Source organism: Ovis aries, chromosome 1 (genome assembly GCF_016772045.2).
Source record: "Ovis aries strain OAR_USU_Benz2616 breed Rambouillet chromosome 1, ARS-UI_Ramb_v3.0, whole genome shotgun sequence".
NCBI classification, from domain to species: Eukaryota; Metazoa; Chordata; class Mammalia; order Artiodactyla; family Bovidae; genus Ovis; species Ovis aries.
Window position 1 is genome coordinate 184,650,353 of NC_056054.1, and position 14,222 is coordinate 184,664,574.

The 14,222-nt window shown below is 39.3% G+C and overlaps 1 protein-coding gene across 3 annotated transcripts in view; it reads right to left on the bottom strand.

Moving 5' to 3' along the window:
- The window catches only part of IGSF11 (immunoglobulin superfamily member 11), a 141,293-nt gene that overhangs the window by 22,877 nt on the left and 104,194 nt on the right, over nucleotides 1–14,222 (bottom strand). For 2 of the 3 annotated variants that reach the window (XM_015092457.4, XM_042231740.2), the window contains exons 2-3: nucleotides 1,704–1,867; nucleotides 124–331 (exon numbers count right to left, since the gene is read on the bottom strand). In XM_015092457.4, coding sequence (XP_014947943.3) covers nucleotides 124–331; nucleotides 1,704–1,867 — 372 coding nt within the window. Of the gene's footprint in view, nucleotides 1–123; nucleotides 332–1,703; nucleotides 1,868–11,896; nucleotides 12,044–14,222 lie in introns of all 3 variants that reach the window. The other variant, XM_060404323.1, reaches the window with a different exon arrangement.

Below are 14,222 nucleotides of genomic sequence, written 5' to 3' on the forward strand. Positions count from 1 at the left end.
GAGAGAGAGGACAGGAAAAAGACACAGCAGTCAAAATGTGCAGAAGAAAGGGCAGAAGCAAATGCGCCTGGGAGTAAATTTGCAAGCAAAGCCAAAGTGCCTGGAACACGTCCTGTCACTCACCTAAAACTGTGAGACCAGTGACCCCAATATTCCTGCCACCTCTATCTGGAAGGTTGTTAACCAAACACTGGTAGGTGCCTGTATCTGACAGCTGAGTGTTGTTAATGAAGATGGAGACATTGGTGGCTGGCAGGGTGCCTGTAAATCCTACGCGGCCATGGAACCGGGGGGCACCGTCAAACATCTGTCCACCTTGATAGAGAATGACCTGCAAAGGAAAGCAAAAGAAATCATTTGGCCAATGCAACTTCTTTTAGACTCATAACAGTAACTATACAGTAAAAAGCAGACTATACCAAACATTGGAAAATTTTATTTCTAATCTTAGAGTTCTCATCAACTTTTTACTACAGCGCCTATCTGTAAGTATCCAGGGCTTTTAAATTCCTACATACCAAACTGGAACAACACTGTGTCCTTACCTAACTCATCAGAATATATAAAGTGCATTTTATGATACCTTACTATTGGTCCATAAATACTTTTTACCAGTTCAAAAAATTAATTGCAAAATAAAAAGTTAAACTAGCACTGACAGTCTCATGCTTACTAGGTCACCAAATGATAAGATCAAGTTATAGACTGAAGATAAATGAATGGCAAAAAAGGGAAGAAGAGTTACAATCCATGACTGCTTTTCTTATGTCAATTTATTTATTAAAGTCAACTGTTCTTGAGAGAGGACTCAGAATGCAGTTGCAAAAAGCTCTTTAGGCTGACAGTCAGGTACCTGGTTTTATCCAAGCTCTCTCTACCTGTAAATATTTGGGTGTAGTCAAGTCTTTCCTTGCCTCTATCACTGACTCCTCAAATGATGAGGATGAACAAAATGATCTCAGTCTAATTATGAAAGCCCCAGGGACTAAAGAACAAGAAGAAGTTACTGTTAAACACATCTATTTAAATTTCCTATCAGAAAACTTGGCTTATCAAATATTTTTAGGCAGTAAAAATCCTATTGAAGCAGAAAAACTTCATAACAGAAATAAGTTAACTTTGGGAAGGAAAGGTATAGTCGTGGTCACAATTCACTAATTTTCTGAGCATTATTTTCTTAGCGGGTATCACATGTAATGGGGTCTTTTACCTATAACTGATATAGCCTATGAGATAGTAGCTTCTATTTGAACTTCCTGGAAGATGACTAGTGTGCCTGGCTTTATTTTAAAAATACTTCTGCCATTAACCAAATAAATCAAGTACTATTAATACTATCTAAAGTTACTTCCTTAATACTATTATCCACCTATGTCAGTGCTAGTCCCTTTCTGTCAAAATATACCTTTCTTTTACTGTCTCAATATTTCCTATCAACAATGTCTTCTGGTAAGATTTCAGATTCCTACATATTCCTCAGAAGGATCCTCTTGGCATGTGTTAATTTTTTTTAAGTCTTTCAAAAAAAGGATAGCTTCTTTTGATAGTTGGCTAATAATGTAGGAACAGGACTTAAAACAGCACAGGCATACTGAAAGTATCGCCTTATTCGAGAAATCAAATGTATATGCAAGACACTTTCCTACCCACCTCTTATAAAAAGATTAAAATTTCAGTGGCAGCACAGGACGTAACAGAAGTACCTGCTCAGGCTGGTTTGCATTGGAGAGAGGAATGACCATCCAAATGACGTTGAGGTTGATGAGGGCGGCGCTGGTGCTGAAAGTGCAGGGCAGGACTGCTGTCTGACCCCGGGCGACCTGAATACTCCCGGGGCTCTCAGAGACTTCCAGGGAAGCTGCAACACCTAAAGGAGGAGGACAGGAGGTCACGTGATAGACCAAACCCCTCCAGAGAAAGTTTGTGTTTTATATTGTCAGTAACGTAGACAGACTGCCCATTCACTAAGTCAAAGTAATAAAAACTGTTCACCCCTCTACCTCTTAGAAACTACAAATAAACAATTTTAGAGGCTACTTATTTATTTTATAAGACACTACCTTGTATTTACCAGATTCGAACACAAACTGGGAGAGATTAACCGAAAGCATTTGAGCAAAGTTTTAGTGGTGATGAGGGATGAGACATAGACTGAAACCATTTTAAAGCCTCATTGCACAATAGAACACTGTGAATTCAACAAAGTATGTCCAGGATCCATACCCTGAAAACTATAAAATGCAATGAAAGAAACAAGAAAAGACTAAATAAAAGGACAGATATGCAACCCTCATGAGTTGGAAGAGTCAGTATTGTTAAGACATCAATCCTACCCTAACTGGTCTACAGATAGAGAGGAAAACCAATAAAATTGAAGCAGACTTCCTGTAGATACTAATTATAAAACATATGAAAAGGCAAAGAAGTAGAACAGCCAAAAGAAAAAAAAACAAATTTGGAGAAGTTACACTATCTGATTTAAAAATTTGCTATAAATTGGCCACAGCAATCAAGACAGTGCAGTACTGGCAGAAGAACAGAGCCGCAGACGAATGGCACAGGACTGACAGTTCTGAAATAAACCCTGTATTTATGATCAAACGCTTTCAACAGAGGCAGAAGACAATTAAAGGAGGGGGAAATAGTCTTTTCAACAAATCATACTGGAACAGTTCAAAATTAATATGCAAAAAGTTTAACTCAGACCTTACCTCACCACATACACAAAAATCAATTCAAAAAATATATCATAGCCTGAATGTAAGCATTAAAGCTATAAAACTTCTAGACATAAACACAGGAGAAAATTTCTGTGGCCTCAGGTTAGTCAAAGAGGTCTCAGATGTGTCACCAGGACCATAAATTGTAAAAGAAAACAATAAACTAGACTTCATTAAAATTTTTTAAAAGTTTGTACTTCAAAAGACTTAATTAAGAAGATGAAAAATCAAAGTATAGACTGGGAAAAATATCTGTAAATTACATACCTGATAAAGGATTTGTATATAGAATATATAAAGAACTATTACAACTCAATAAGAAGACAACAAACAACCTAATAGTAAAATGGGCAAAAATCTGAGTAAATATTTTAATAAAGGTAATTAGTAAGCACATGGAAAGATGCTCAGCATTATTACTCGCTAGGAAATTGCAAATCAAAACCATAATAAGGTACCATCACACAGCCACTGGAATGGCTATAACCCAGACAATATGAAGCGCTGATGAGAATACAGAGAAACTGGAAGCCTCCTCATTTACTGCAGGAGGGAATGTAAAACGGTACAATAACTTCAGAAAATAGTTTCAGTTCCTTAAAAAAAAACTAACATAGACATGGAATAAACTTACCATACAACCCAGAAATTTCATTCCTAGGAATCTACGCAAGTAAAATGAAAATATACGTCCATGCAAAGACTACGAATGCTTATAACAGCATTATTGATCTCATACTTGTGAATGGAAAAAATATAAATATCCATTAGCTGATGAATAAACAAAATGTGGTATAGCCATACAATGAAATACTATGCATAAATAAAAAGCAACGAGCTACTGATACATGTTACAACATGGATGAGCCTCTCAAAAACATTTTGCTAAGTAAAAGGACCCCAGATTCAAAAGCCTCAGTTCAGTTCAGTTCAGTTCAGTTCAGTCGCTCAGTCATGCCCAACTCTTAATACATACTGTATTATTCCACTAATATGAAAAGTCCAGAAAAGGCAAATCTGTCGCAAGAAGAGGCAAACCCGTGGCTTAGCTGCATGGGACTAGAGAGAAAGGAAAAGAGACTGATGCAAATAGGTTCAGTGGAACTTTCCAGGGCAATGGAGAACTAAAACCGATTTATTCTGATGCCTGTGTAACCCTACAAATCTACTAAAAATAACTTAATTTTATATTTAAAATGGGTGAGTTCTTTGTAGTATAAATTATACCCCAGCATCATTATTAAAATTCAAAAAAAGAAAACAATAACTTACCAGAGCTAACTCCTGGCAAGTCAAAATCAACTGTTATCTCTTCTGAAAAGAATGCCCGCCCTCTGGGACTACGGAACTGTATGGGAACTACAGGAGGTTAAGTCAAAGCAATCCAACAATGAAGTTATTCTAACTATGAAAAATACATTAAGTCTATGGTAGTATCTCAAACTATTTTATTTTGAAGTGATATTATCTCAGTTCTCCCAAAAAAGTAATAAAATAACATACTGTTACAATTACAATTAGTATAAAAAAATAAATGCTCATAGCACCTTTCTTCTATAAAACTTCCTGTTCTTCACATATAGTCTGATGAAACTCTGGGGAGTTAAATTTGCAGGATAAAATGTTTCATAAAATGAGCCATCTGTGGTAGAATATAAAGCACTTGATAATATCAGGAAAAGCCTTTAAGTTAAATAACATTAGGGAAAGTCTCTCAATTTTAAAAAGGAAAGTTGAAAGAACCTAAGAGGCAAACAGCGAAGGTTATTTGATCACAGTACAGGCAATGGCAGGAAAAGCCACCTCCTGGGTAGAAATATGTAAAGGGAGGGTATTTGTTCCAATGATTATTATAAACGTAGTGGAGATGTTTTTAAAAGTAAATATGGGTGCTTCCCTGGCGGCTCAGTGGCTAAGAATTGGTTTGCCAATACAGAAGACACAAGTTCAGTCCCTAGTCCAGGAAGATCCCTCATGCCACAGAGCAACAAAGCTCATGTGCCATAACCGCTGAGCGTGTGCTCTAGAACCTGAGAGCTGGGACCACTGAGCCCACACGCCTAAGCCCACACTCCACAGCAGGAGAGGCCACCGCCATGAGGAGCGCACACACCACAGCCAGAGCAGCCTCCACTCACCACAGCTGCAGGAAAGCCATGCAGCGGTCATGAGGAGCCCACACACCACAGCCAGAGCAGCCTCCACTCGCCACAGCTGCAGGAAAGCCGTGCAGCGTTGAAGACCCGGCACAGCCAAAACTGAATACACAAATCAGATTTAAAAAGTACCTGTGGACACCAAGCTGGCACAAAACCTCCATCACTTCATTCTGGAGATGTTACTCCAAAGAAGCACAGGGGATGCGCCCCACCCCCTTTAACTGAACAGGATAATGTACACCCTCCACCCTTAAATCACTAATTTCAAGCTGAACTTACACAATCATAATTTTAAAAAGAAAAAAGGCGGGGGGGGGGGGCAGTGAAAGGTAGAGGATGAAACATAGAGATGTAGGTGGGAAAACTACCAAAATACGGCAGGATTCCAGTAAAGGAAGAGGAGCTTCGCAGGACCGGGGTCGGGATGAGAAGCAGGAGCAAGTCTGCTGGCAGAGGGCAGACTCCGGGGTGGCAAAAGCTGTGCAAGACTGACTTCCATTTACCTTGTTTTTCTTCTAATTTTCTTTCTTTTTTTTTTTTTTTTACTGAAGTATAGGTGAATTACAATGCTGTATATTTCTCTTTTTTACATAAGATTAACTATGAAATCTCAGGCACTGAGATAACTGCAGAAGAAATATTCTAGATAAGCTGCTTTCAAAACTCGTAAAAGCATAGGTTTGAAGCTGGATAAGGCCTAGTTTGAAATCTGACTCTTTCATCTGCTTTGCTGTGGGGCCTCAAATAAGTCACTTATTCTCTGCTAACACTGCTTATTTGTAAAATAAGGCTAATACTTTCATCATCAGAAGAGTGTAATGAAGGCAGTATCTGATGCTGATGTTGGATGGTAACCGCTCCCTCAGTCACTACTTTAGCTGATGACACAGAAACCAAGTCCACATTGCTGTTATTCAGTCACTAATTTGTGTCCAACTCTTTTTGACCCCATGGACTGCAGCACGCCAAGCTTCCCTGTCCTTCACTATCTCCCAGAGTTTGTTCAAACCCATATCCATTGAATCAGTGATGTCATCCAACCATCTCATCCTCTGTCGCCCCCTTCTCCTCCTGCCCTCAATCGTTCCCAGTTATCAGGGTCTTCTCTAATGAGTTAGCTCTTTGCATCAGGTGGCCAAAGTACTGGAGCTTAGGCTTCAGCATCAGTCCTTCCAATGACTATTCAATTAAGCACTAAAGTGAAGAACTAAAGAGCCTCTTGATGAAAGTAAAAGGGGAGAATGAAAAAGTTGGCTTAAAGCTCAGCATTCAGAAAACTAAGATCATGGCATCCGGTCCCATCACTTCATGGCAAATAGATGGGGAAACAGTGGCTGACTTTATTTGGGGGGGCTCCAAAATCACTGCAGATGGTGATTGCAGCCATGAAATTAAAAGATGCTTGCTCCTTGGAAGGAAAGTTATGACCAACCTGGATAGCATGTTAAAAAGCAGAGACATTACTTTGCCAACAAAGGTCCATCTAGTCAAGGCTATGGTTTTTCCAGCGGTCATGTATGGATGGGAGAGTTGGACTATAAAGAAAGCTGAGTGCAGAAGAATTGATGCTTTCGAACTGTGGTGTTGGAGAAGACTATTGAGAGTCCCTTGGACTGCAAGGAGATCCAACCAGTCCATTCTGAAGATATACCCTGGGATTTCTTTGGAAGGATTGATGTTGAAGCTGAAACTCCAATACATTTTGGCCACCTCATGCAAAGAGCTGACTCATTTGAAAAGATCCTGATGCTGGGAAAGACTGAAGGTAGGAGAAGGGAATGACAGAGGATGAGATGGTTGGATGGCATCACCAACTCGATGGACATGGGTTTGGCTGGACTCCGGGAGTTGGTGATGGACAGGGAGGCCTGGTGTGCTGCAGTTCATGGGGTCGCAAAGAGTCGGACACAACTGAGCAACTAAACTGGAACTGGATATATAAACACATACATGTGCATACACATACAAACAGTCTCTCTCTCATTTAATACTATAAAGTATTTTATGGCTTCCCAGGTAGCTCAGCTGGTAAAGAATCCTGCAATGTGGGGGACCTGGGTTCGATCCCTGGATTGGGAAGATCCCCTGGAGATCTTATATATTTCATAGCTCATATATAAGATATTGAGGCCCAGAGAGAATAACAACCAGTTCTAGGTCACATAGAAAATGGCCAGCCTTGGATTCAAATCCAGACACTTTATCTACAGAGAATGTATACTTAACTACCACACTTGACTAATTAACCACCACACAGCACATAGAGATCAGTCCATAAATGTTTATTATTATCACTACTCTATTACAGAATCACAAAATTTTAAATTAGTATGGATTTTTGAATAAAGTCATCCAATGAAAACTCCCTCATCTGCTTCCAAACCTACAAGTCAGCTTAGACCTGCCTAGTCCTCTTTTCCCTCTCTCCTCTTAGAGAAGCTCATCTAAGGCGAACCCTGCCCCCTCATCTGAGCATAATTTATATTCCATCCTCCTGGCCCTCTTAGTAACCTTATCACAGACTGTCCCCTCTCGTGTAACCTCAACCTCCCCTCTCCACACTTAAGACTTGCTGACAACACTTAAACATACTCAAGTATTTCCGCTTAGTACAAAATCCCTCCCTCCCTCCAGCCCATGGTTTTCTCCAGGGGCTGCCCTCTCTCTGATACCTCACCAATGATGTGTTTGAAAGAGCGGCCTACACCCACTCTCTCCAGACTCGTCTACCATTCAGTCTTAATCCACTCTGGCCAACATGACTTCTTAACAACAGTTCTCTCTAGGTTTCCCAGAGATCTCCTGATGGCTCCAAAACTCTTGAATTCATTCTTGGACTCTCAGGAGCATCTAACAGTGATGACCATTTTCCTCTCCTTGAAACACAGTTTTCCTATAGCTTTGGTGATACAATTTATTTCTGGTTTTCTTTCCATATCTGAATACGTCTCGTATCTCCAAGTAGCTATTTCAAAGGTACCTCAAGTCAACTTGTCCAAGATCAAATTCTTGATCTTCACCTCCATGCCTGCATCCCCTATATACCTATCTGGCTCCTTTCTAGAGTTCCCTGTGCTAGCAAAGGGCTCAACTAGCAATCAAATTGGACAAGTCAGAAATTTATAAGTCTTCATTGATTCTTTCTACTCTCTTACCATCACCCAAACCCAACCCATGATCAAATCTGATCCATTTTACCAATTAAATTTCTCTTGACTTCTTCAGTCAGAGCATTTGCCCTGTCTTCTGCCTTTCCTCTGATTTGCCCTGCTCCACACCCAACGCTTTACTTAATAACCTCCTACTCATGCCAGCAAATTTGGAAAACTCACTAGTGGCCACAGGACTGGAAAAGGTCAGTTTTCAGTCCAATCCCAAAGAAAGGAAATGCCAAGGAATGCTCAAACTACTGCACAATTGCACTCATCTAACACGCTAGTAAAGTAATGCTTAAAATTCCCCAAGCCAGCCTTCAGCAATATGTGAATGGTGAATTTCCAGATGTTCAAGCTGGTTTTAGAAAAGGCAAAGGAACCAGAGATCAAATTGCCAACACCCACTGGATTACCGAAAAAGTAAGAGAGTTTCGGAAAAACATCTATTTCTGCTTTATTGATTATGCCAAAGCCTTTGACTGTGTAGATCACAATAAACTGTGGAAAATTCTGAAAGAGATGGGAATACCAGACCACCTAACCTACCTCTTGAGAAACCTGTATGCAGGTCAGGAAGCAACAGTTAGAACTGGACACTGAACAACAGAGTGGTTCCAAATAGGGAAAGGAGTACATCGAGGCTGTATATTGTTACCCTGCTTATTTAACTTATATGCAGAGTACATCATGAGAGATGCTGGGCTGAAGGAAGCACAATCTGGAATCAAGATTGCCGGGAGAAATATCAATAACCTCAGATATGCAGATGACACCACCCTTATGGCAGAAACTGAAGAAAACTAAAGAGCCTCTTGATGAAAGTGAAAGAGGACAGTGAACAAGTTGGCTTAAAGCTCAACATTCAGAAAACTAAGATCATGGCATTTGGTCCCACCACTTCATGGGAAATAGATTGGAAAACAGTGGCAATAGTGGCTGACTTTATTTTTCTGGGCTCCAAATCACTGCAGATGGTCACTGTAGCCAGGAAATTAAAAGACACATACTCCTTGGGAGGAAAGTTATGACCAACCTAGACAGCATATTAAAAAGCAGAGACATTACTTTGTCAACAAAGGTCTGTCTAGTCAAGGCTATGGTTTTTCCAGTAGTCACGTATGGATGTGAGAGTTGGACTATTAAGAAAACTGAGCGCCAAAGAATTGATGCTTTTGAACTGTGGTGTTGGAGAAGACTCCTGAGAGTCCCTTGGACTGCAAGGAGATCCAACCAGTCCATCCTAAAGGAGATCAGTCCTAGGTGTTCACTGGTAGGACTGATGTTGAAGCTGAAACTCCAATACTTTGGCCACCTGATGTGAAGAGCTGACTCATTTGAAAAGACCCTGATGCTGGGAAAGATTGAGGGCAGGAGGAGAAGGGGACAACAGAGGATGAGATGGTTGGATGGCATCGCCAACTCAATAGACATGAGTTTGGGTGAACTCCGGGAGTTGGTGATGACAGGGAGGCCTGGCGTGCTGCAGTTCATGGTTTGCAGAGTCAGACACGACTGAGCAACTGAACTGAACTCATTCTTCCTATTAACTCAAGTGTTATCTTCTAACAGAAAAGCCTTTCCTAACCCCTCATGGAAAGATCAGGGTCTTGTAAAGCAGTGTTCTTTCATTTTGAACATATTCAACTTGTAATCATATTTTCATCAGTGTAATTAAGACAATTTCATTAGAATACTGTGAGGTACATGAATAACTCCAATACAGTAAGCCCACAATAAAAACTCAGTAAGTCAGTTTGCACATGAAAATACTATGGTCCAAAGAGACAATCCTGCCAAAGGTCTTAAAACTAGGACCTATTTCTTCTGACTTTTGATGGAGTATATTTTCTACCATTTCAAACTCTTTCCCAGAGCATATCTCCAAAAGCCAAATGATATTATTACTTGTAGTATGATTAAGGTGATGGGGCACTTCTTTACCAAGAAGACCAAAACTGAGCAATTAAAACCTCAGTTTATTTGTAAACATTAATGTACCTGCTCTACTGTCAGTCTGACATACACAGAACGTAACATAAATAGTCTGTTATGTTCTTGAGCTATTAGAATTCTCTATGAACAGAATTTGGCAAGTCATCCAACACCTTAAATGTCAGATATAAGATACAAGACATCAAAACAAATTTTAAGACTGACTATACTGAAGGATTTGCACAAAGATGGCTGAAAACTGGCGATGTAACTTTTAGGACTACATAGGGAATAAATTGCTCTGGTGTGAATGTCAGTAAAGAAACTTTGTGGAGAGCTATGGTGTGCAGTCAGTCCCATTCCACTCCCACCCAGCAAAAGGGCCTACCCCACCTGAATCTGTCACGGCAAAGCACATCTGAGTGGATGAGAAGTGAACGCACGTAAAAGCTGGTGCAGGGTTGCCTTAGATTCTGTCTGAAAGGGCTGTCTAATGAGACTTCCGGCAGAAGGAAGCTGGAGGCTGACCTCTGAACTACTGGGTGGATCACAAGCATACTGAGAACTACACATATATATTTGCATATAAATTGAGATTTTCTTGCTTTATTTTTAAACTCAGAGTGATCAGAAAAAAATGTGTAACCTACTTAAATTTTCATCTAAAAAAAGTGGATCTTGAATAAATTTAAACAGACTCTTGGAAAACAAAAAGTTGCTTTGTGATTGTGTCTCAAGATTCCTATTTAACATACTGAATAAAAATGAAAATTTCTTCAAAAGTGTAAAGAAGGAAGGAAATGAATGTGTTTCAAAATTTAAATAATTAAGTTTTCTATTTTATTATTTTTTTAATGAAATACTTTCTTTAGAGTGTATTTCCATGTTTGAAACTCTAGGCAAGAATTTAAACTTTAATGCTAAATAACTGAATTAAAAATTCATTTAAAATATCTTACAATTTGCAATGTTTACATGTAAAATGCATAATTTAAGAGTTGAATTGGCAGCATTTTGCAGACTTGAATCTTTTCTTAGTACTTTCGCCCAAGAAAAATTAAGTCAACTCATGAATTCTGAATGACTCTTAGCAATTAAACAAGAAAGACATAAAGCACATGGCCCTATTTCCTCCCAAGAGTTGAAACCATAAATAACAGTTGTCTATACTCTTTCTTTAGAGCTCTATTTCCCAAGATTTAAAGCAGAAAGATTCACATTTTCTCAGACCAAGAGGCACATGTTAGAGGGAAAAAAAGCTGGCAGCAAAGAATCCTTAGAAATCTGAAGAAGGATCATCCACACGACACAGCCAAGAGAACAAAGGAATTTGACAGTGATGGACTGGACTCAAAGGACACAAGGCCTCCCCTACAGCTCCATGAGAGCCAGAGCACCCGAAGTTCAGAAGCAGCATTGGCACAAGCATTCCAACTGAGATGTTGAAATAGTGTTTGCCGATGTCTATGGAGCATGTTTTCATGTTTCAGGATCAGCCTAACTCCCAGAACACTGCTCTGGGAATACGGTTAGCAAAGCATCAAAGGATTTTATGGTACCTGGGGAGACCTATGCTGTCCTTTCACACAAAATGTCAGTATCAGCAGTCACATAAAGTGTATTGGCGTATATGATTCCCACATGATTTCTTAAGTGTTATTTCATGGATACAAAAGTTATAAAATCCTCTTAGTCTGTTCAAATTCAGGTTTTTAGTTCCATCAAACTGAAATAAATTTCAAAAAAACAAAAATTTTATGCTATACTCATTTCCTAGAAGAAATTATGGAATAACACAAGTCTCTAACATCATAGCGATTTTTAAAGAAATCATTTTCTCTTCATATTTCAAGCAATTTTTAATCAGATGAAATAATGTATCTTTACAACTGTTATTATTATATAATGTTAAAGTGAAAGTCGTACTCACTCAGTCATGTCCAATTCTCTGCAATCCCATAGACTGTAGTCTACCAGGTTCCTCTGTCCACAGAATTCTCCAGGCAAGAATACTGGAGTGGGTTGCCATTTCCTACTCCAGAGGATCTTCCTGACCCAAGGCTTGAACCCAGGTCTCCTGCATTGTAAGCAGATTCTTTACTTTCTGAGCCACCAGATGTTCATTATATAATATTAACTGCAATCTTAGCTAGAAAACAATATGTTAACTGACATTAAATTAGGTGTTGGCCATCAACACAGCACTAAACTAAATGAAGAGTAAATATTTGGTTAATCTGATCAATGTAGATGGCTCTATTATGCACAGGTCATCTACATTCATCAATTTACAGGATCACTGCCAAGCCTCTACTTCATTTTATGCCATATTAAACAATATGCATACTTTATTGTTGGTATACAAAGGCAGGCTACCATAAAATTACACATCTTCATCTTCTGACTGTACAAATGTCCCATAGTATTACAGTGTTATAATTCCATGGTATTATGGTGTCTCTTTAAAGGTCACAGTAGTGCCTTCTCACTGACTCCTCCTTTATAACAACAAGCATTCCTCAAGAAACATGCCAAGGGCAAACAGCATGCCAGGGGCCCCAAATAATGAAACTATTTCCTTAGAGCAGGCCCAGAGGTGAGACAGAGGTCCAGAGGGAGGCCAAGGCCTTATACTGAATCAGTGCTCACACTCTACATTAATTAGCATGCCCGTCTGTGACTCTGCAAGCAATCAAAAGTATATACACATGCCTATTTGGCCCCTTCATGACATGGCATATCTATTACACGGGTGACTTCTACTCAGCAATAACTCCTAGAACGTGATGTGACCTTATCGGAATCTTCTACAGCAAGTCTCCCACAATCACTCTCTTCTGATTTTACACCTGGCTCAAGGCACAGATGTTCGACTCCATTTAGGAATTCCCTTACAGGACTGACTACAGACTAGCAAAGTTACAGATGATTTACACAGATATTCTGTTCGGCTTATAGTCTATGACCCATTCAGCATTTTTAAGTACTTTCAATTACAACTAAATAATATAAAACTCTAGATTACCAACTTATCCTTAAAAACTCTAGGTGTTAGGAATATTGGGTTTCTATTTCTCACGGCAGTTGATTAGTACTGCCTCTTCAGACAAATTATGAGCTCTCCCCATTGCCACAGTCCCCACCACTCCCTACTGTTTACAATATGGTCCACTTTACTCAGTCAGGATACCCACCTGTCTCTTATGAACATCTGGGTTTGCAAATCCTTTTGTAAAATTGAGTAATGTGATTAAAATTATATGTATAAAGAAGCAAGCCACAAAGATAGACCCGGTTTTGCAATGTCACGATGAACGTGATAATATGATTGCTGCTACAATCAAAACCGCCTTCAGAGAAGGCAGAATGAAGCAATTCCTTAAACACAGATCACCATGGTTTGTAACACAGGATCTCATTCATATTCTGGATACAAGTGATTGTGCCAGGAATCAGCACCTACAGACCAGACAGCTGTTTATGAGGTAACTGTCATAAGATCCTTGTCAAAAGATGTACCAAATACAACAGTGCCTGGAAAATCCAATAGGACCTTTCTCCTGTTGGACAGATTGAGAAAGCAGCAGCATGTGAAGAGAAGAGAACTAGATCACCAAAAGAGGGACAAAGAGGTACATTAAATAATAAGTGGGTCAAAATCACTAAGAACATAATAGTCTTGTGTATGTACCTAACAACAGAGCTTCAGAGTTCATGAAGCAAAAACCGACAGATCCAAATCATAGAGATTAGAACACTCTTCTGTCATTAACAATTACATAAAATAAACATACAAAAAATCAATTAAAAAAGTAACAAACCAGTAAAAATACAGAACACCTAAACAACCTGCCTCCTGAGAAATCTGTATGAAGGTCAAGAAACAACAGTTAGAACTGGACATGGAAAAATAGACTGGTTCCAAACTGGAAAAGGAGTACATCAAGGCAGTACACTGTCACCCTGCTTATTTAACTTAGAAGCAAAACACATCATGTGAAATGCCTGGCTGGGTAAAGTACAAGCTGGAATCAAGATTGCTGGGAGAAATATCAATAACCTCAGAAATGCAGCTGACACCACACTTATGGCAGAAAGCAAACAAGAACTAAAGAGCCTCTTGATGAAAGTGAAAGGAGAGAGTTAAAAAGTTGGCTTAAAGCTCAACATTCAGAAAACTAAGATCATGGCATCCGGTCCCATCACTTCATGGCAAATACATGGAGAAACAATGGAAACAGTGACAGACTTTATTT